Source organism: Aotus nancymaae, unplaced genomic scaffold, assembly GCF_030222135.1.
Source record: "Aotus nancymaae isolate 86718 unplaced genomic scaffold, 86718_ANA_hifiasm-v0.15.2.pri h1tg000006l, whole genome shotgun sequence".
NCBI lineage: Eukaryota > Metazoa > Chordata > Mammalia > Primates > Aotidae > Aotus > Aotus nancymaae.
This window is the reverse complement of record NW_026988417.1, coordinates 56,472,660-56,497,359: the sequence shown is the minus strand read 5'-3', so window position 1 is coordinate 56,497,359 and position 24,700 is coordinate 56,472,660. Positions and strand designations below refer to the sequence as shown.

General features: G+C 35.4%; 1 protein-coding gene across 18 annotated transcripts in view; it reads right to left on the bottom strand.

Annotated features, from left to right (window-relative positions):
* The window catches only part of ADGRL3 (adhesion G protein-coupled receptor L3), an 837,546-nt gene that overhangs the window by 508,361 nt on the left and 304,485 nt on the right, over positions 1 to 24,700 (bottom strand). For 17 of the 18 annotated variants that reach the window (XM_064367447.1, XM_012453251.3, XM_064367451.1 and 14 more), the window contains one exon: positions 22,033 to 22,236. The exons of the other annotated variant lie outside the window; for it this stretch is intronic. In XM_064367447.1, coding sequence (XP_064223517.1) covers positions 22,033 to 22,236 — 204 coding nt within the window. The remainder of the gene's footprint in view (positions 1 to 22,032; positions 22,237 to 24,700) is intronic. 18 annotated transcript variants of the gene reach the window in all.

Genomic DNA, 24,700 nt, shown 5'->3' with positions numbered 1-24,700 from the left:
TTGTGAACTTCCCAGAGACAGAGCACCAAGTAACCAGCCTGGACAGGTATGCTGCTCTGCCCATCGGGCCTGAACTGAGACAGTGCACACCACACTGGTTGGGTACCCACTGTGGCCTACTGCCAGGCCCTAGAAACCTCGGCCTTTCTGTCTCCACATCACCTGATCCCCTATAAACAGACCCCAGAACACACTCTGACTTTTGTAACTGGAGGGGATTAGCAGGTCCTTGGAGAGTTACAGGGCCCATGAAGATTTAAAGCTCGGTGAGGGCCACCCATAGGGGATGGGGGAGTGCAGCCTGCCAAAGCCTGCTGGGCATTGTCAATTATATTGGTAACCAGGAACAGACATGGAGAGAAGGCCGTCTCCTGCTCCCCAACCCACTGTTACAGACACAGCAGAGGCTGTCCTCACTGGGAGCTGGCATCAGTGCCCCTGGAGACACCACTCCATGCATTTTGCGACAGCTGCACACCTATTGAAAGTAAGCTAGCACTGCACAGGTTTGCATGAAGGGTGTAGCCCATCTTTCCCTCCCTACACAAAGCACTAGCCTGTTTAGGGGCAACACAGGGCAACAAGTCACAGAGCTCTCAGCTCTGGACTGAGAGTAGGGGCTCTGCCCTGAGCCCATTTTAGTGGTAGCCACCATGGTCTGCAATCACACTGTAGCCAGAGGCAAAGGGCAGTCTGTATGAGCTGAAAGTCATGATCCCTGCAACAGGGTTGGAACAGGAAAGTTGATTACATTCCTGCCTGCACAGGACAAGAAGCTGGTGCAGCCACGCCTAATACCCCTGCTCCTGAGACCTCAGTGCAAACTAACACAATTTTCCCCAGCCATCCACAGTCAGGGCAGGGGCTTCCATTCACTGTCAGGTTTCCCAAGGGCACATGCCCATCCACTGGACTGGATATTAAATTGTACCACCAAATAAAAACCTGCTATCCAAAGGGCATAGTCCTAGTGTATGTATATGAGATAAGCTATCTAGGACCTCCACACTCCCAGATCTGCAGAAGATAAGTATGTCAGCTCACACATCCAACACGTCATTACAATACACATCATTTGAGAAAGCCATTAAACAAAAGCTGTTCACAACCAAGACACCCATAAAGAGTTGTAGCCCCCTGAAAACACCTAAAAATGAAGCCAAAATATTATATACAACGAACACTATAGACATGGCCTCAAGGGGAAAAAATGTTTTTAAAAAAGATTTCCCATCAAACTGAAGCCATTTCAAAAATAAGAAGCAATAGCTTCTTCTCAACAGATGAGAAGGAATCAGTGTAAAAATTACAGCAGTACAAAAACATAGAGTGTTGAGAGTCCTCCAAAAGATTACACAAGCTCTTAGGCAACGAATCCTCACCAAAATGAAAATTCTGAAGTGACAAATGAAGAATTTAAAAAAATAGATTGCAAGTAAGCTTGATGAAATCCAAAGGAAGTTTGAAAAACAATACAAAGAAGCCAGAAACATAATTAAGGATATGAAAGACAAAATAGCTAGAATGAGGGTAAAGGAAACAAACAGTGAATTTGGATTTAATAAAATGGAAATACTTGACTTCAGTGAAAGCAATCTTAGGATACTGATAGTAAAGAATGCAGAATTAAAGTTCTCTCTGCATATAGAATGTTGTGAATCTAAAAGTTCACTACAGAAACTTCAAAACACAGTTGAAAGCCTATATGATAGATTAGACCAAGTAGAAGAAGAAAGAATTTCAGAGACTGAAGACCTGTCTTTTGATTTAAGTCAGACAAAAATAAAAATAAGGATTTTTTTTAAATGAACAAAGCCTTTAAAATATAAAATTATTTAAAGTGACCAAACCTATTACTTACAGGCATTGCTGAGAGAGAAGAAGAAAAAATAAGCAATTTGGAAAACATATTTGAGGGAATAATTCAGGAAAATATCCCTAATCATCTTGCCAGAGAGGTGAATATCCAGACACAAGAAATTAACACCTGCAAGATACTACACAAGCTGAACATTGCCAAAGCACACACTCATCAGACCAAAATCAATGCTGAAGAAAAATCTTAAAGGCAGATAGAGAAAAGGGTCAAATCACTTATTAAGGAAATCCCAACAGACTAACAGTTGACTTCTCAGCAGAAACTTTACAAACCAAAACAGATTGAGGTCTCTTTTTAGACTACTTAAATAAAAAATAATGCAAGGCAAGAATTTCAAATCTGCCAAACTAAGCTTCATAATGAAGGAGAGAGAGTCTTTCCCAGACAAGCAATGCTAAGAGAATTCTTTACCACTAGACGTGATACAAGAAATGCTCAAAGGAGTTCTAAACATGGAAATAAAAGGATAATACTCGCTACCATAAAAACACACATCACTACAAAGTTCACAGATCCTTTAAAAGCAATTACACAATTGAGAGTACAAAGCAACTAGCTAATAATACTATGACAGGAATAATACCTCACCTATCAATATTAACTTTGAATGTAAAAAACCTAAGTGCTCTACCTAAAAGATTTATTTGGCAAATTGAGTAAAAATAAATAAATAAATAATAAGACCCTACTGTCTGTTGTCTACAAGAGACCCATCTAATGTCTAATGACATCCACAGGTTCAAAGTAAAGGGGTGGTGACTTATATATCATGCAAATGCAAAACAAAAAAAAAAAGCAGGGATGGTTATACTTGTATCATTTAAAAGACACTTTAAACCAACAGCACTAAAAAAAGACAAAGAAGGGCATTATATAATGATAACAGGTTCAATGCAACAAGAAGATTTACCTGCCCAAAATATTAATATATATGCACCCAACACCAGAGCACCCAGATTTATAAAATACATACTACTAGACCCAACAAGAGATATTCATACAATAATAATGACGGATTTTGACACCCCACTGAGAGCACTAGACAGATCATCAATGCAGAAAACAAACAAACTCAGGACTTAAACTAGACTCTTGACCAAATAAGCCTAGCAGATATCTACAAATCATTCTACCCAACAAATGTAGAATATACATTTTCCTCATCTGCACATGAAACATTCTCTAAAATTGACCATATACTTGGCAATAAAACAAGTATCAATAAGCTCCAAAGAACTGAAATAATATTAAGTATCATCTTAGACCACAGTGGAATAAAATTAGAAACCAGTACCCCAGGGAACTCTCAAAACCACACAAGTACATGGAAACTAAACAACTCGCTCCTGAATGACTTTTGGGTAAACAAAAATATTAAGGGAGAAATCAAAAATTTTTTGGAAACAAATAAAAGATATAACATACCAAAACCTCTGGAATGAAGCAAAAATAGAATTCAGAGGAAAGTTTATAGTGCTAAATGCCTACATTAAAAAGATAGAAAGATTTCAAATTAACAACCTAATATCGAACCCAAAGGAACTAGAAAAATAAGAACGAACCAAACTCAAAGCTAGCAGAGGGAAAAAATAACAAAGATCAAGAAGAACTAAATAAAACCGAGACTAAAAATACAAAGAATAAATGAAGTAAAATGGGTTCTTTGAAAGCCTGAGCAAAATTGATAGATGCCAGCTAGATGAACAAAGAAAAGACTGAAATAAGTACAATGCCAAAGAAAGACAAAAGATTATCAGAGACTGTTACGAAAATCTCTATGTGCAGAAACTAGAAAACCTAGAGAAGTGGATAAATTCTTGGAAACAATCTCACAAGACTGAACAAGAAAAAAAAAATGCAATCCTGAACAGGCCAATAATTAGTTACAAAAATGAATCAGTAGTAAAATAAATCTACCAATGAGAAAAATCCCAGGACCAGATGGATTCACACCTGAATTCTACCAGATGTACAAAGAAAAGCTGGTACCAAACTGACTGAAACTGCTCTGAAAATTTGAGGAGAAGGTATTCCTCTTATCACACTCTATGAAATCAGTATCCTCCTAATACCAAAATCTGGCAAGGAAACAACAAAAGAAAACTAGAAACCAATATCCCCCAGGAACACGATGCAAAAATCCTCAACAAAATACTAGCAAACTAAGCCCAACAGCCCATCCAAAAAAATAATCTATCACGATCAGATGGGTGCAAGGATGGTTAAACATAAACAATTCAGTCAGTTTGATTTACCCCATACACCAAATTAAAAACAAATGTCATGTGATCATCTCCATAGATTCAGAGAAAGCATTAGATAGTATCCAACATCCCTTCATGATAAAAACCCTCAATAAAGTAGGCATCAAAAAAAAACCCTCAATATCATATGAGCCATATATGACAAACTAATGGCCAACATCATACTGAATGGGTAAAAGTTGGAAGCATTCTCCCTAAAAAGTGAAAAAATATGAGTATGTCCCCTCTTGCCACTCTTGTTAAACATATTATTGGAAATTCTAGCCAGAGCAATCAAGCAAGAGAAAGAACTAATAGGAATCCAAATTGGAAAAGAGGAAGTCAAATTACCTCTGTTCACTGATGGTATGATCTTATAAAACCTTAAAGACTCTTCCAAAAGATATCTAGACTTTATAAATGACTTCAGTAAAATTTCAGAATACAAAATTGAGACACAAAAATCAGTTGCATTTCTATATACTAGCAATTCTCAAGCTGAGAACGAAATCAAGAACTCAATCCCATTTACATTAGACACACAGAAAAATAGTAAAATACCTACGAATACATTTAGTGAAGAAGTTCAAAATCTTCTACAAGAAAACCACAAAACACTGATGAAGGAAACTGTAGATGACATAAACCAACAGAAAAATGTGCCATGCTCATGCATTGGAAGAGTCAATTATTATTAAAATGACTATACTCCCCAAGGCAATCTAGAGATTCAGTGCATTTCCTATCAAATTATCAACATCATTTTTAATGGAATTAGAAAAAACAAGTCTAAAATGTATATAAAACCAAAAAGAGGCTGAATAGCTAACACATTCCTAAGCAACAAGAGCAAAGCTGGAGACATGACATTTTCTGACTTCAAATCGTAAGGCAAGAGTAATCAAAATAGCATGATGTTGGCATAAATGTAGATACAGAGGCCAGTGGAACAGAAAAGAACCAAAAATAAAGCCACACAGCAACAAACAACTAATCTTTGACAAAGCTGACAAAAACAAACAATGGAAAAAGGACACTGTAGGCAATAAATGGTGCTGGGAAAGCTGGCTAGCCATATCCAGGAAAATGAAACTGGGCCCCTATCTCTCAATGTATACAAAAATTAAAATGGATAAAGACTTGAATGCAAGACCTGAAACAAGAAAAACCCTAGGAGAAAACCTAGAAAAACTCTTCTGTACATTGGTCTAGGCAAATAATTTATGACTAAGACTTCAAAAGCTAATGCAACAAAAACAAAATTGTGTCACCATTACACAATATACTCATATAAAAAATCTGTACATGTATCCCCTGAATCTAAAATAAAATAACAAAAACTGTGTACCTGGTACATAGTACTTTTTCACTGAGTAAGCTACTTATTACTGTCATTGTTATGAATTTGCATATTTTTTTCTGCTAAAATGTCAAAAAGAGTGTGTATTTCACCAGTAATAAGTTATTTATTAAGAGAACCTCATCAGACATTTGAGTGCAAAACTATGCTTTAGAAATCATAATATTAGAAAATTAATTCATGTGGTCATTACAAAAAATAGAAAATAGATAACCTAACCATTTTAGACATAAAAAACAATTAAGCATGCTATGATATAGAGGCTAGGGTCAGAACAAAGAAAGGGATCTCTGCAATTTATTTAGATTTATTCAATGGTTTATCATCTAGTTTCTGAGGTTAGTACTAGTGAAACTAGTGAAGACAGTTACAATGAAGTTGATAGAGAAATACAAATGCTCTCAGAGAGATTAAATCTAGCCCAGTTTCCCAGGAAATACATATTGTCCAAGTCTAACCTAGTTCCTTTGTTTTCGCAAATGAGGAGTCAGACACACAGCCAGAGGTGCTGTCCTGATTCACGTGGTTTGGAAGTGAGTTGGTGCTAAAACCAGTCTACCTTTTCCTACAGAGATTCCATTTGCCACATCACGATGACTTCAACCTTTGAGATCTTAGGCTGAAACTGCCAAGGGTGTGTGTTCAAAATCTTCATCATCACAAGGTCAAGAGATGGAGACCATCTTGGACAACATGGCAAAACCCTGTCTCTACTTCAAACACAAAAATTAGATGGGCGTGATGGCGGGCGCCTGCAATCCTAGCTACTCAGGAGGCTGAGGCAGAAGAATCACTTGGACCCAGGAGGCAAAGGTTGTAGTGAGAGGAGATTGTGTCACTACATTCCAGCCTGGTGACAGAATGAGACTCGGTCTCAAAAAAAAAAAAAAATCACCATATATACATTTTACTAATAAGCCTCCAACAGAGTATATGATTTAATTCTGGGTCTTCATTGGCCAGAAATGTCCTTATCAAAATTCTATCAACTTTTCTGTCAATTTGCTTATTCTTTTGTTTTATGGCAGATAGATTTTTCCCTAATTAAGACTCCTTTCAGAATGTAGAGATTATGCACTACACCTTGTCCTGAGAAGCAAATTCATTTTTCCAAAGAGTCCCATGTTCTTAATATCTAAACGAACTGAGGCAAAAAAGCTGAACATAATCCAGTCCTCCTTTTCCAACTGAACTTTCATTTCATACTTCACTACAGTTTCTCTAATCCCCACTTTCTCTTTGGGTTGCAGTGTATGCCAAACACACAGCAGGTTTAAAATCCCTGCTGATCCGTTGGGATGCTACACAGTGCATGACAGAGTTTTGGCAAGCATGTGTGTTGAGACCTATTAAAAAAAAAAAAAAAATCTAAATAAAACAGAGCTGGTGTTACTATCGGTTTTTACTTTGTATTTCCAGCCACTGAATCCTCTGGCTACTCCCAGGAGTGCCTCTTCATCGAACAGGCATCCTTCCTAATTGGGATGTGACCAAACAGCTGGATTTACAATGAGGCATTAGCCATTGGTTGAATTCTTTAAACACACGCACACGCGGGCGTACACACACACACATCCACATATCCACACACATGCAGCATCCTGCAGAAACAAGACTTACAATGAGTGCTTGAAGACTCATTTCTCACTCTGGCCCCTGGGGTCAATGATGTCAGAGAAACTATTTCTGAAAAGAGCTCTACAGTGGGAGTGAACAATCAGGACCAACAATAATGAGTAGCTCTTGAAGGTCACAGCTGTTGAGCAGCTAATTGTAACTTGAAAAGCTGAATCCCGTTATTAATGATCTTGCTGATAAAGTTTTTTCCCACTCCAAGTCACACAAGCTTTTATTCTAACTTTGAAGATAAAGCAAAAAGCTGCTCTAGTTATAAATGCAAGACTTTTTCTGTCTGGATGCATTCACGCATATCTGACTGCCTCTCTTCCTCACACACAGTATAAACTGGTGACCTTCGTATAAATTAAGGTATGCCTTCTGATTTTAAGATCACTCCTAGGGGAAGAGATCATCAACTCTGCCAAATACTTTGTTTTAGCTTGTTGATTATTTAGTGTTATAAAACACACTGAATGAAATCAAATAAACAATTTACTCAGAGAACCAAAACGATCCTTTCTTTATTTTATATGCATATGTTAGGACACACCACCTTCATTTGAAACACAGACACTGCATTACATACTCTAAAGTTAGGCAATGAAAGGTGAAAATAATATTTTCATAGGCTAACAAAAATTATACTGGATGATAAAAAAAACTTCCTGCGTTTCTCAAGAAGTACTAAGGGCACAGCAATGCAGATGTGAGGAAATGTAAAGTGTACTATTAGAAATGTAGAGAGTACATCACACACATGGAAATTCTATTACAACAAGCATCCTGTACACTTCAAAGATTATTGAAATCAGTATTGCCCTCTCTGCTTCTTTTTCGATTTTATCTATTCATTTGCAATTTCTTCCCAAGTAGGAATTAAATCTTCAGATTTCTATGATGGATCTAGATGCAGTCATTTAGGTACACACAGTAGGTGCATAGTAAATACTTGCTGAAGGAAGGAAATGAAATGCTATAATCATAATGTCTTTCCAGCTGGAAGGCTGTTCATTGCTCTCACCACAGCAAGCCACTAAGGTTTTTGAATGAATCCCTGAGGCTGCCACAGAATGATGCAAGACACTCACCTCTTTTCCCTTTCCACAACCCCAAGGGGATTAGTAAGCAGCTTCCACAAAGCCCAGAAGCAAACAACTGAGAACTTTAGCCTGTTCGTATAATGCAAGTTAGACTAGAAGAAAACAAAACAAAACAAACAAAACACCCTGTATCCTGTAGGGTACAGGTAGGAGCAATGCACCTAATTATTTCACCAAGATTCAGGTCTGTGAAAGAACATGTAGGCGTACACACACACACTCATTTTCTTTTCTGTTTGCTCAACAGGCTTGAAGCGATATGCCAATATAATCATTGCAATATTTTTTCAGCAACTTCATGCTTTCGTAGGTGGTGTTCTATAAATCACAAATATTTTGCTATTTGTAAAATTAATAACCAGTAAGGAAATATTTATTGAGTTAATACTATAAGCCATGGATTATATTAAATTCTGGCAAATATATAATAAATAAAGCACAGGTCCTTACCTCAAGGATTATATAACCAAATAAGGAAGAAAAATACACATAACCGTAATTAAAGAGAATGTGGTAAGTTCTCTAGTACATTTCAGTGTCAAGTGTTGCCATCTACATTTATACTAATTTCCATAAACTGCCAAAAATACACAAATGAATATGTTTCTAATATTCTTGCTTCTCCATACACCTATAAGAGTGAGGAAGTTTTCATCCAGCTCATGTCACTCAATCACCTATCAAATCTCTTATTTTCAAAATTAATGAGGCACTATAGAGAGCTGTTAGCATCATATTTTCAGTAGAATCAGATCATCTAAGTTGGGGTGCAGGGAAACTTAAATAATGAATTAATATATTATCCCACCCCCTCAGAACTAGAATAACAGCAAAAGTACAAAATTCCAAAAGGCAAAAATTTATCTCCCCACAGCCTGTGTTTACCAAACTCAGCGCTGAGTCATGGAGCTTTCTAGCCTTGACAAGAGCTGAAACAAGTACTGTTGAATTAAAAAGAAATCATTCAAATATCTATATATTCTGCAAGGGTTGTTTTTTTTGTTGTTGTTGTTGTTTGTTTTGTTTTTTAGGGAGGGTAGCAAATCCAGTTTCTACATGACAAGACTTTTAGTTATAGCTCTTTAAAGACCCAGGGAACAGCTGAGCAGCAGAGACAGTCAGAAGTGCTATCCACATTTTCTTCACTACCCTCTTACATCTACACTAACACTTTTGAGATCAGTCATGTACTTATGCAATTTTCTCTCTGTAGATAATGTTCAAATTTGTGGCTAAATATTCTATTTAATTCCCATTATTTTCAAAATCCCTACAGAACTGGCTCATGAACACCTGGAAATATATCATACTAAAAACTAAAATCATTAATTTCCTTAGAAACTAGTAATCCTTGCCAACTATTTAATTCAATGTACAGATAAGGAAGACAAGCATAGGTTAAATTTAAAGCCATAAAATATTTTTTAAAACCATATATAGTGATTTCAAAGCCCTTTATTTAATATACTCCATTCTAAAGAAATTAATAAAAGCACTTCTAGTTTTTCCATTTTTAAATCTATGGTCATAATGTCTTGTCCCAAGTATAAATTAAAACTTTAATTTTGCACATTTCAAAGCAGTTAATGCATGCATTTACACTAAAGTTGCATTTAGAACCATTTGTAATGAAAAAAAGCTTGTCTTCAGGGCAGAAGTCTTATGAATAGACTTAAATAAGTAAAAAGCTTTAAATATCATTCCATAAATGTCAAATAATTTCAAATTTGCAAGAGCTTTACAAATAATCTAGCCCAATCCACTAACTTATAGATGAGATATTAAATAATTTACTTCAATTTACATGGTTTCATAAGTAGCAGATGTTGGATTATAACCAAGGTGATTATATAAATTATCACCCAAATCAGGACATTTTGGCAGTGAAAGAGAACACTGTTGAGGATTACTACTGAATAGCAGGTATAAACTGATTCTCTCTGAGCAAACTAGAGCATATGGTTGGCATAACTATAACACATGAAATATAGTATTTGCTGTTTTAATTGAGGATATCTAATCTGCTGCAGGAGAAAATAAACAAAAAGGATAGATAAAATTATGTGTTAAATATACATACTGGATAGACAAGAACTCATAAGATGTACTTAGAATACAGAGTAACTTAGTAAGCTACGGACATATTATAGAATATAGTCCTGTCGAACATCAATAACAAGAATAGAATAAATAAGAGTGTCACTTAGAAAGAGATGAAAAGACCATAAATTTTGAATATTCATAAAGCCCAGATCATATCTCTTCTAGATTGCTATTCATTGAATCTAAAATCTGTCTCCTTTAGTGACATCGATTATGGCCTCTTTCTGACCATAATGAGTTCTCTGCTTGAAAAACACAGATGTAAGTCTTGGTAGCTCACCAAGTGAGCTACAGTTAATAAGTGAGCTACAGCTGTGGCCAGGTGTCTGAGTCCCGGCATCTCTCCAACGGAGCAAGCCTTGCGGTACTACCTCTAGGCACCTTCCAACTACTGAGCTTCCATGCATATCTGGTTTTTGTAACCACATCATCAGCAGAAAAAGCTGATGTGAGAGAAAGTGTATCAGGATATTGCAACATGGCATAAAACAAAATTAAGAAAGTGTGGTCCTTCCACCTCATGGATTCCTATCCTAATTGTGTAAACCTATCCACGTCTGCATCCCCGCCTCCAGCTAGGGAATAAATAAACCATATGATTCTCGAATTACGGTACCTCATCTCTTAGCCTTTCAGTTTCCTAGCTTCTATTAGAGCTTACTCAGTATGGGAGGCTATTGTTGCATCTACATAAATCCTGTATGGTGGCACATATCTTCAAAATCCCATTAATTTACTTACTCATTCAACAATTGTGAGTACCTTCTACACAGCATTCTCAATTCTGGGTGTTTGGGTTGTAAAGATGAAAGATACAGCCTCCGCTCTTAAACAGAGTCCAAGAAGAAAAACAGATGAGTAAACAGATTAGGTATGATAGTATTGTCATATCCCCTCCAGGGACCACTTTCCAGAGGAAGTGACACAGAGAACATAGAACAGAATAAAACAGAGAGAAGAGAGAATAATGGAATCACTAACGCTTACTGTTTACTGCATGCAATAGGATTTTTCTAAGTAATTGATGTGAATTAACTTATGTAATACTCACAACAATTCTATGAGTTATGACTGTTATTATTTCTATTTGAAAAATGAGAGAACGGAAGCATAGTGAGGTCATACATCTTTCAAGTGAGTCATGATTGGACACCTGGCATTCTGGACCAAGCATCCATCTTCTTAATCACTAAATTACACTGCTTCACACCCCAAGTGCCAAGAACTAAAAGATCACTGGAAGTTAGAAAGGCAACAAAAGAGAGGAAAGGGCATGGTGGTGAGAAAACACAACCAAGGAAAGTGGAGTCTGAACACCGTGAAGGAGCCAGGAATTGTACAATAAGATGCTGTTGGAGGGAGAAGGCCCAGACAATGAGAAGGCTTTAAGTTAGCTTAGTTTTAAAGCTCTTACCTTATTGTTTCCTTTGCCATATTGCTCTACAACTCAGTCTACACTACAATCTTGTTTAATACTTTCATAATTTAAAATTAATACTTTGAAGTGAAAGCATTAAGCAGCATAAAAAACAAAAAACAAAAGAAAGACTCAAAATTTTCAATTAATAACAATATTCTTTTAATTTTGTCAGCATCTTACAAAAAATCCAAATGGAAGATTCTTTGAACTACACAAAAACTTAAAGTGGCATTCATAGTTAATCTAAAGTAGACTTCTACCCATGAGTTACCTAAACATTTCTAACTTGTTTAAATTGCACATATATTATGATCATATATTATGGATATGTACATATGTATATGTATATGTCAATTAAAGATGGGAGAAATGTAATAACGAATAGGTTTCACACAGGTAGCTTTTCAATAATACTGTGTTGCCATAGCTGTGTCTTTAAAGATGACAAAGATTTTGAGAAATAAATTATAGGTAAGAAATAAATCAACAAAATATGTATCTTCATAGGCCATTCAAATAATTCTGGTAGATTATCTTCCCATTATATGTAATTATTTAATATAAATGAAATCAAATTGATAAATATTAGATGAACAGAATGGTATATTTTTTTTTCTTTCAGATGAAAAACTGTGGAAATACATTAAATTTATAAGAAGTTTCCAATAAAATTGAGCAATTTATATGTTTTTAAATTCCTGATATTTTTAAATTATGAAAGTATTAATGTATTTACTTGTTGGCAGAGATAAAGATGACTATAAATACTTCTGTGTCTAAGAAAATGTGTTGCAAATAATGTTAACTTATTTTTTAATATTTCAAGGCTAGTTTTGATAAACTGTTTCATGACAAATATTTTGGCCCTAGTGTATTTTTTGAATTTTAAAGTGACTTTTTTAAAGTTTGCACTTTGTTTTTGCTATAGACTAAATAAAAATATAATCATATTTATACTCACCCAGTTGCTGATTCAAAAATATCCTAATGTTTCTCTACTTATAAGGTATTACAACATTCCTAGAATGAAACACTTTAAACTTACTTATTTATGTATTTATTTATTTTTTGAGGTAGGGTCTTACTCTGTTGCCCAGGCTAGAGTGCAGCAGCACAGTCATAGCTCACTGCAACCTCAAACTCCTGGGATCAAATGCAGCCTCTTGAGTACCTGGGACTGCAGGGATGTACGACCACATCAAGTTATTTTTTCTTTTACAAAGACAGGGTGTCACTATGTTACGCAGGCTTGTTTCAAACTTCCTGTCTCAAGTGTTCTTCCCTGCTTGACCTCCCAAAGTGTTAAGATTACAGGCATGAGCCATCATGCCCAGCCAAGTGTATTACAGTCTTCTAATTTGTGTTCACTCCAACACTACTTAGACTGATAATTTACAATAAACCAATGATCAAAACCAAAAAAATTCACAGTAAAACAATTTCAAAAAGGAGGAAAATCACTAAACTTTGTCATATTTCCTCATTTCTATCACATAAAACTCACAAGCCTACTCCTTCTACTTGCTCTCCTTACAAACACAGCATTTATGAAAGGTCATTGAGTCAATAATTGATCAGTGAGAATCAAAAACAATCATTTTCTCACCCACTTAGCTCATACTCTGTGACCACCCTATTATATCTGTATGAACTTTCTGTGGATTAGCATTAGCAGAGGCTGCTGAGGTGCAAAGCATAAGAAAAGTATGGAACTCCACTTCAATTTACCAATTGTATCAACCCATGTCTTGATCACTGTCAACATCTTGTATTTTTTCCTTCTCTAAAGGTAAGTGCATCACCAGCATCCCTCCTTGTCCATTCCCTGTTCAGGCAATCTCTTCGGCCCCAATCAATGTCTTCATCAGCTCTGTCAGAAATTACCAACTCTTATCACTAGCCATCACTTTTCTCTTGACAAAGATTCACATTTTCAGAATCTGCTTTACGTTTTTAACTCTACCTCAATATAGCTAAGACCAACCTCACCATTATTTTTTTTTCCTGAAAAGTCAATGCTCCCACTTGACATCCTAATTTTGTGAATGGTACCACCCAGTCACCTCGGCATCTTTGATTCTTCCCTGGACCTCACCTCCTACATCCAATTAGTAGCTCGGTGCTGCTATCTGTGCATCTCTCATATCTTTTCTCTTCTTTCCATCCCCATTGCTATCTCCCCAGTTCAGACACTCATTATCTTCTGCCCTATGGCTATAACCTAACTGATCTCTCTACTTTTAAGTTCCACTCTATCCTAATTTTTCCCACACAATCCTGGCAGGTTCTAAACTGCAAATCTAATTAAGAGCGTCCAAAGAATCCCACTACACAAAATTATGGAGAGTCTCACCCCGACATTTAAGACCCCCTTATAAGATAGCTACAAAGTGCCTTTCAAACTTCTTGTCTCGCTAGTTCTTTCCCCACGTTCTTGTTGTTGGTTAAATTAGGCTATTTGACATTTTGTCAAAATGTTATAATTCTGTTCAACTGTAATTTTATTCACATAAGTCAGTTCTCTGGAACACCCTCCTCTACTACCTCTCACCTATGAGAGCAAATTATCCTAGGGATTTCTCTCAAGAGTTAGGTAAAATACTACCTTATCTAAAAGAGCTTTATTCATTCTCCTTTCTCCTTTATCCCCATCTCATACCAGGAATGTCATTTCCTCCTTCTTTAAAATATGACAGCATTTTACTGACACCACATTCCACCAAATCACAGAGTTGACTGCATACCTGGTTTACTTAGCAACAGATTGCAAAGTCCTTGAGGAAAGGAACAGTCTTATAAAGGGTACCGTAGATGTTATAGGCACACAAAATATATGAATTACTGTCTTTCCCAAACATTTATAATCAATGCTCAGTTACCCAAGCTATGAACCCTTCAATGTGCCCAAAATATAAAGCCAGTGTTTTCAAAAATCATTTTTGCTTTTCCCAGTCTATACAGCTATATTAACAAGTAAATAAATAAATTTATTAAACATTCTTTATGTATCTTCCATTATATATCTCTGTTTTGATTATTACAAAACAGAAAGTCAAAAAAAAGGGATAAACAGTGGTAGGGAACACTTACTAGGTCTCAGGAACTACATGCTTTACCATATCACAACATCACTACAATGTATGCATTTTTATATCACAGTTTATAGATGTGATAACAAAGATTTTAAGAATATAAGTCACTGGATTTGGCTAAGATAGTTAGTAAACAGTAAAGCTGAGAATGAAATAAATCTGACTTCAAAGCCCATTTGCTGCAATTCCATACTAGAGGCATCTTTGGAGCAGTAAAAGTAAAATAGTGAAGAAGATTAAAGCTATCCCTAATAACCAAGAAAAAGAAATAGCTCCTTAAGCAGTAAGAATTAGAAAAAATATCATCAATTTAATTCATTGCATATATGAAAGAAAGAATACATTAGAACACCTGGCCAAATTTCTGCATTTCTGTTTTGGAGATTTATATAAATGGGAAATGCAGATTCTAAAATCAGGAGCATAAGGCAGTCTACAAAAGTGTGATGTTTTATGGACATCATCTCACTTGCCCTTTCTTTTCACCTGAATTTTGTGTTAAGGCTTCTATAAATACAATGAAAGATTCCTCTTTGTATCTGGGATGCACTTCAGATTTCTATTACACCATACATCATTTTAGATAAGGGGATAGAGAAGAGAAAGTAAGATATTTCCTAGTAATTGACTTATTCTGAGAAGTATCTGTCATTATGTGTATAAAATTGCTCCTTTGGAACACACATATAATACTTTGAACATGGAAGATACTCAATAATTTAATGAGACAATTTAAAGCAAGTTCTTAATTAAATTCAAAACCAAAACATTTTGATCCCTAAATGTCAAAGTTTAGCATCTATTTTTTAGTTATTCATATTCTTTATAAAAAAAATTCAATAGTCAAAAGTATAATTTCTATAAGTATTTTGAAAAGCTACTCACATGCTTTACAAAGAGGGAATATAAATTGTAATTTACACCAATAGAGACAAAAGACTGAGCTTATCACATTTTTCTAGAAATACTTGTAGGTCAAGCTCACATATTTATTTTCAATTGGATACACCATTTTGGTATTTACACCATTTTGGGGAAAAGCAGTGTCTTAAAGAAATTCTTTGAAATTATGTTTAGGGCTACAAAGCATTTTTTAAAAATTTCAATAACTGACCTATTTCCCTAGAGGCCTATTACCTTTCTTCCCACATAGAATCATAATATGACCCTAGATGCACATAAGAATTCTGAACAGTGATGTGCAAAGAATGTATTATGCATATCAATTAGACTCGAAGTCTTGTCTAAAATGGCAAACCTCACTGAAAGACATAAATAAATGTGAACAGGGGCTTTTATCTGAAATATTATTACAGTGTCATATAGAACAAGGCAGCTAACACAGCACTCTAAAAGGCACATTATTCTCCTGCAGCAAAGAGTTACATCCAAAAGGCTGAACTTGTAAAACAGTTTTCCGTTGCTGTTGCAACACCGATACCTGTTCTTTCATTAGTAGTTCTTTCATCTTCATACCTCCCCACAAATTCCTAGACTTCACCTACACACTTCAGACTACAATGTATTAACAATATTAGAACCATGTTTTCCAAAAGTTTAGGAGTAAGAAAAGTAAGAACATGAGAACATGCCAGAAAGATTACTCATCATTGTCACATGTGCACACACAAACACACTTATATACACACACAGAGAGACACACACATACACACACACAATTTTCAGACCACTCAAATTCAAAATCAGAAGGAGAATAGAAATTGTTCTGTCAGAAGTAAGGCTGTGGATGAGTGAAAGGGGGAAAATCACTTGGATTAAACGCTACAACAAATGTTTAAACTGAATTGAAGAGGAGTTAGGTGGTACAGGACATTCAAACCAGCAAAGGTAGTATTTGCCAAAGGGACAGTAGCAAGCATGGTTTGTCTGGTGAATTGACGCAACTTCCATGTGGCTGAAGGACAAGACGTGTGGGGATGTGATTTGTAGTAGAAGAGAAAAGTGCTTCCTACTAGCTTTATTAAACTCGATGTAGGCCTTCTGGCTTACAGGTGTTAAAGCAGCCTACATTTACTTCTCTCTGTGCTTCATTTAGCCCAGTGTGAATGACTTCTCTAGTTAGTCATCTCATAATGCACAAAAGAACTGGCTCTGTTCCCAAATCATGTGTTAAAATCAACCCAACAAATGAAGTTTTGCCAAGCTTTCCCTTCCCCTATCAGTTTATTACATCATCACATATAAAATTATGTAAGCTTGCAATAGTGGTCTTGGACCTTCAACTTTGAAAGCTCTTCTTTTTTCAGCACAGCTTTTATTTTTGAGACTCTTAATCAATGAGAACATTAACTATTTCCTCAAGATAAAGCATCACTTTACACTGTCATCAAGGGATATGCTATTTAATAACCGGTTATAATTGGGCAAGAGATTAATCAAGGTTCATTTTTGAGGCATTCTCAAAAGACACATGGAAATTACTCTTTGTTATTATCTTACTGAAGTGTGTTCTATGTTACATTGTTAATGAGAGCAAATATGGGCAGAGTAGTCTCCTGCTTCTTTCTAGATTTTGCATTGGAATATTGAACTAAGAACTGAATGAATGCCAAATCTCTCTAAGCCTGGAAAGACAGCAGAGCTCAAAATTCAGAACTAATCTTGGCTCCACTGTATCCCTGCTAGGTATTACTAGGAAGTAGAAGGAAGGACTGAATGAAAATCCTGGCAGCTGCCCTTATGTTTCTGGATATCTTATCACATCTGGGCCAAAATAAGATGCCTAACAAATAATAATGCTAGCTGTTATTACTTTTTTATTGAGAATCACTTATCCTAAACATATAACATTTTTAGTTTAGTTTAGTTTTTTTTTTTTTTTTTTTTTTTTTTTCAGATTTGTATATTGTATTTAAGTTATGGGTCCTTAAATTTGGGGCCAGAAAATTGGGTTTTTGTTCAGTCTGTAAAATGGTTGGTTAATGACATCATCATTCCTTGCCTACATTCTCCATCTCCTCTTGTCTTTCTTATCTCAGTAAACGCTAATGCAATCTCTCAAGCCAGATACCTGGCTTTCCCCTTTGGGTTTTCCCTCTGTCTTACTCACACGTGCAATGAGTATCTATGTTCTGTTATTTGGCCCTCATCATCACTACTGTCACTTACTCCTTGAGTCAGACCCACCAAGGTAACAGATTATTATGTTTCTTACCTATCTGCATCAATAGGATGAACACTCCATCTGGTCTTGAAGCCTCTTTTTGTTAATTCTTCAAATGTGTCACTCCTTGCTTAATTCCTCTAAGATCAACTTAATTATTCCCTTACTCCCATCATCAGGAAAATGTCAAACGCCTCATAATGTTATATCATTATGCTCTTCCTGGCCAGATCTCTGAACACTTCTCCAGATCATTTCTAACCTGATATCTAGAAATTATCCTTGGGACTTCTATGCTCCAATCATCCAAACCAGGCCCTTATGTTGCTGTTTCCTCTACTCATAGTAATATCTTTCTTGTTGCATTTCTGTGCTTGGCTAACTACTTCTTGCCTGTCAGGCTGCAGCTTAGAGGCCACATTATCTTCAGGGGCACCTTCTCTGACCCACCAAATAGGTAATCCCCCTACATGTTCCACAGGACATTATGCTCACCCCTATAGTAAGTATTCCTAGTATTGCCTCTGTTACACAGTTGCTACTGTGTGGGCTCTGGGCCAGGGAATGGCTGGTGACAAGAGTAATTAGATAAGGGAGATTTACCTAACCCAATGGGATTAAATTTCCTCTCTTAGAAATCTGAACTAAGAGGCAAGAAGGCATGCACCAGTTGGTGGTTGGTGCTCTGGCTGGGAGGAGTGGTGTGCAATTCAGGTTGACAGTCACTTACAATGACAATGGGCAGAGAAAGCTGTTGGAAAGGTTGAGAAAAACAGAAGAAAAACTGGTCGCACAGGAAAAAAAAAATCTCTGGGTGTAATTTCCTGATATCTAAGATTTAGTACTCCAGGGTCCTTAGAATTCCGTAAGAATGACATACTCCTAAAATATTATTTCTGCATTTAGTACACACACACACACACACACACACACACACACACACACACAGTTTTATAGAAGCCTTCCCATCGATAAACATTAAAACCCATCTATAAACATTAAAACCCCAGTATTAAGGAAAAAGTTTTTTTTAAAAAAAGGTTACAGTAGAGTTTGATGTAATTCTCCAAATGAGCTGAACAAATATGCAATCCTCTTGTGGAAGCATTTTGGTTCTTGCAAAGATTAGCTTTAAAATGAATCCAGAGAAGAGTTTTAAGAAGTTTTATCAGGCCTGAAATGCTTTAGCTATTTTCCTACAGCAAACTTGTATTGGCCTGGCACCACTGTCTGTGTGGCTTGTAAGAGCATTATTTGTAGATCTTCTCAATGAACTTTTAATGCATCTGCATTGAGATAAAAAATAAACCAAGATATACGCTGATTGAAAAAATACATTAACATTCCTTTAGCTTATAGGGAAAGCCGTGATATCTAGTCATTAACTGGGAAATCTGCCCTTAGACTTCATTCTGCTTTAACATGCTAAAAAGAAACTTAGAACTATTTTTTAAAATTCTTCATGCTTTGTTGTTTCACCAAGATGTCCTAATTTGTATGAATCCAACCACTCATTAACTCTCAAGTGCTATTAGCTATCAAGAGTCAAATGAATTCAAAGGGGGAAAAAACAAAATTTAATTTCAAGCCAATAAAGGCATTTTTTTCTGTTGTTGTTATAGCTGCTTTCATTGGATTTGTACTTGCCTGTCTGGCTACCTACAGAACAAATAGAGGTTAATATTTTTTTAAGTAAAATCAATTTTATTTTTGAATCACAGATTGTATTAATATTAGCATTTATTCTTTTATTTATTGTTGAGATTTATATTCTTAAAGTATCTTGTTTTCATAACAGACTTGTTTTTGTTCTGTGAAAGTGAAGGATGGGAGGAAGGGTGAGAACTTGAATTGACTGACATTTTCTTGTTAGAATTCCTCCATGTCTTTTCAATTTAAAGAGCTCAAGTTAATGTGATATCTCTTACTTCAATGTCATTTTTAATACCTGTCCAAGCGTTCTAGCTGTATATACTGTCTTCCATATTAGGAAAGATTATGCCCCCATAATATTTACTTATTCTTCTTTATTCTTAATACAGGGGATATTCTAAGATGACCTGTATTCACTCTCTGTGTCCTTGATACAATTACTTTCGCACAAAAGCAACTTTCAAAAAGTATCATCTCATCATAATGGATTAACACAATTCTGTGAGTGCCTTTTAAATCACAAGAAGTTAACCTCAGTCTTCATTAATAAGATCACATAAAATTAGCTTGTGCTCTTGTTTTCATCTCTGTCCAAAACAGAATATAACAGTTTTTCTGTTTGTAAATTGATTAAGAAATATGATTTAAAATCCATCACTACACTGTAACTTGCCATATACATGGCAAAAACTAAAATCTAATGATATAGAAAAATATTATTAAGCTATAAAAATTGGGGAACGTTCAAATTCAGTATAAAATCTTAGAAAAAACTATTCCAATTGATATTCTAAATTTTTGTCAGAAGACAATTTCCAGCAGCTGTGTGTGTGTTTATATTAGTTGCTGATTTAAATATTTACAGAATTCATATAAATTAAACATGATTTCCATATTTCTTCTTAATACTAGAAATTCTGACAAATCTATAGGCATTGGAGTAAATTAATATTCATTATATATTATTGTTTTACAATACAAATCATAAGACAAATTTATGACAAAATCTTTGTGGCTGTTAAAGCACATTCTGGGAATAATAAAAGTATACTCAATTTAAAAAACTTCAAGTTTGAAAAGACAATACAAAAAAATCAGACAGGGAAAAATGGAAGTTCCTGAAGACTGTTTTCTATGCATTGTCCTTGAATTTTCAGAACACATTGGACTCTATTCTACATGCTTCTGTGAATTGCAGGGACTCACCCACCACTTTGCTGCCTGTCTTCACCACTGCTACTGCCAAACCACCACTACAAAGAAAGGCCAATCTGAATGGAGAGATTTGAGGCCACTGATTGAAGGATGTGACTTAGGAGATAGAGCCACTGTGAGTGCAAAGTTACCCTTTTACTCTGCCTCGTGGCCATGGTAATTGAAGAATTACATTTAACTTTCACAGGTCTCTCAAATCTCAAATGAATTTATGATGCACCTCCCTTAGGTCCTGACTGAAACAAAGTATTCCAACTTATTTTACCGGAGAACTCTTTAATGAAGCTTAGAAGATAAACTCAGCTAATACTGTGATATTTCATGTTCTTTCGCTAGTATTACTTATACATGTATTCCTCTCTAGAAATTTTTGGGGAGGAAGAATGACTGTGTTTTAGGAAAGGTTTGATACTCATAGTCCCCCTAGCCAAATGCTTCCCAGCTCTATTCTTTTCCATAAAGAAGGTCACAAATATTATATTCCCTGGGGAAAATGACAGAAATAAGAGTACCCACATGTAGTTTTGTGGGAAAAATAAAAATTACATTTCCTAAATATTATGTAAATAAAAAATAGAATATAAAGTATTGGGGAAAGGAGTAAGTATTAAGTTTTGTGGAAATATGACCTAATGCTCCTCACTGGAGCTTTTAGGGCTGGATGTCACTTGCTGTACTTTTCAGCTGCAGAGGCAATAATATAAAAAGAATGTTTCACCATTTTCATAAGAAAATTATGTTGCTTCAGTAAGTATAACTTTTCTACCAAGTTTTACACTTTAAATGACTAATATGCAATTCCTAAGCAAGGTGTCTTAATCATAATCTTTTCAAAATCTTGATAGTTTCCACTGATGAAAGCTTTTTTAAACAAGCAGATGATCAGACATGTTAAAACTTATCTTCCACAACCATTCAAATTTTACAAAAGTTGAAAGTGTCACTAAAAGTAATTTTAAATTTCCTGTGATAATGCAAGAATACTTCAAACCCAATCAAATATTTTAAATCAAACATTTCAAAATAACGATGAAGTTCTAATGTAAAACAGGCATGCACTGTTAAAACTGGCCAGGATATCATTAAGTGGTAATATCAGCCACAGAAATGAATGCAGACAGTAAACTTACAAGAAGACACATTTGGGGCACTTCCTGGGGCTGAGCCTCTCAGGAGCCCCTGCCCAACCACCCCCAGCCCTCTCTCCCCACCGCTGGCCGCACCTTGGGCTGCAATCTGTGCTCCTTGGCCACCTGAACCACGAACTCCTCTGGTAGCTCCACGGGGCCCTTGTCCGCGATGAGCAGCGGTGCGCTCTGCAGCTGGCTGCTGAAGCAGATGTCTGGGTGGAAGAGCGCCTCCTGGGCTGCGCTCAGCGTGTCGCAATGGAGCAGCAAGGGCTGGATGTCGCTCACTGTGTTTGCCACCTGCGGGGACCGCAGGGCGCACCATCAGACCCTTCTCACCTCAGTCCCGCCTCAGGAGGAGCCCTGGTAGAGGCTATTCCCAAGGCTGCTCTCTGTCGCAGGCGATAGGCCCAAGACTCCAGCCACCCCAGGCCCCACTTAGACAACCCTACATTCGAGAGGGTTACATCTCCTGGCCCCTAATATGATGCTGTCCTAGTTAAACACTGTCTTAATTAAGCTGAAAATCCTCATCCTAACTCTAATAATGATTAGAAATTTAGACATAATTATTGAAAGCACAGTAAGCTACCTGAAAAAATATAAATATTATTTTTATTTTTATAGATTCACAGCACTCTAATGTAAATGAAGGGCACTAATATCTACTACAGAAGTGTAACTAAGAATATTGGTTCCTGAACTCAATTTTTACACACAAAAAAGTTTGATAAGTTAATGGGTAAAGAAAGTCCCAGAAAGTTGTTTTTAGTTTGTTTATTTGTTTTGTTTTGTTTGATGCATGGTTACACTTATATGGATTGTTTTCTACTTATTTATATGTTTTCAGGTCATTTAACTACCATTTTTTGCAAGGTGTTGTATTAAAATCTGTGGTGGACATTAAGGTGAAAAGGATATACACACATTTTTACCATTTATATACACAGTGATTTTACTGACAAATGGTACATATTACATAAATGAGTAAATATGAAAGACCAAGACAATAATGGGAAAAAAATATACACATAATTTTAAAAAATAATTCAGAAAACAGCCATACATTTTATGCTACAAAAATAGAGATATTTAAGTAGAGGATTTTTTTTCTGATACATTGATACATGAGATACACATTTCCCTACACTATTTGCAACTAGTTTAATAAATAGGAATGATAATGAAAATATGTCTGCCAACAGAAAGAATAAACTTTACAAAGAAAAAGGTTTCACTTCACACAAGTATTTTTTAACATGTTCTAACGTGCATGTTTAAAAACACATTAATAATGTTATGTGGCTAACATTAAACAGGAGAGAAACTAAGAAAATCAATAATGCAAGAGAGTTTTATGATCATCTTTCTAACACTAGAAATTTATACAGTGGTGGCATAATTTTTTGCTATATAAAATATTTGCAAATTAAGAGTGTAAAACATATCCCTCCCAAATACATAAAATAATACAACTTTTATAGAAAAATCATATTAAGAAATATGTTAAACAGTGTATCTATAACAAAAAACTCGAAAATATAAGTCTGAGACATTGCCCTGAAACATTTTTATTTCAATTTATCACAATGTATGACTATTAAAGTATCTAGGCAAAAGGTAATCTGAATGCCATTTCCATAGCTGTGTGAATGAAAAAGATGTCGAAGAAGAAAATAACTTTCAAGACCAAAAAGCTGTGAAAATCAACATCTCTAAGGATTGCCTTCTTTGATGTTTCACTCTAGTGGGATCATTTCCGATCTTTTGGGTCCTGAGATTTCCCTCTCTTCATTGCCTAAAATGACAATATGACTAATATAAAAATATTTTTACATAAATATATATAGGCATCTTTTCTCTCACAGCTTTATTACTGCTCTATGGAAAAATATTAACCAAAGATTACCAGAATAGGTTATCCTATAAGCTTCTGTTATTACAAGATTTATTGAAAGATTTTATCCTTAGCCAAGTTAAACTATAAGCACATTTAGAGTGGGGGAGAATGTGCTTAGTTGTTCATTCATTCAACAAACATTTATAAGTTCCCATTACATGTAGGTTCCTCTTCTAGGTGCTAGAGAATTTGGTGAGGAAAACAGACCACAAAGCTACTTTAATGAATTATGTATCTGGTAAGGGAAATTAGAAAATATACAAGTAAATATTAGAGAAAAAAATACCATATAAATTTGAATAATCTAGAAAATTTAAATAGATTAATATGTAAAGGCTATTTCACTGAGGTTTTTGTGAAAGACTTGGATACAGAGATAAACTATAAATTGGGACTTCAGTGAGATTTGAAGTTGCTAATCATACAACATGGAGTTATATGACTGTAAGTTGCTAGTCAAAGAACATTCCAGGATTCAGGAAATGCTTCCAGGTTAGAACCCCCTTGTTGTGTTTGAGAAATGGCACAATAGTTAGGTATAGTGGTTAAGGTGAAGAACAGTCCGGAAGGCAGAGAGGCAAGCAACACCCAGATCATGAGCTTTGTAAACCAGGGTAAAGAGCTTAGTTTTAAGACAATCTGTTTAGGATAATTATTAAAACTCTTGGGAAGGAAGGGTAGCATAGGGCAGGGACATGGGAATAGGGATCTCTTCTGAACTAGAGATCAAATATTTCTAGAAAAGGTCAATTTCTAGAGTAGGCAGATAATGACAATTGATTTAAAAATGAATAAACAATGGAATCAAGCCTCAGCTAAACAGTATAATAATACCTGTATTTAAATGTAAAAAAAAAAAAATCT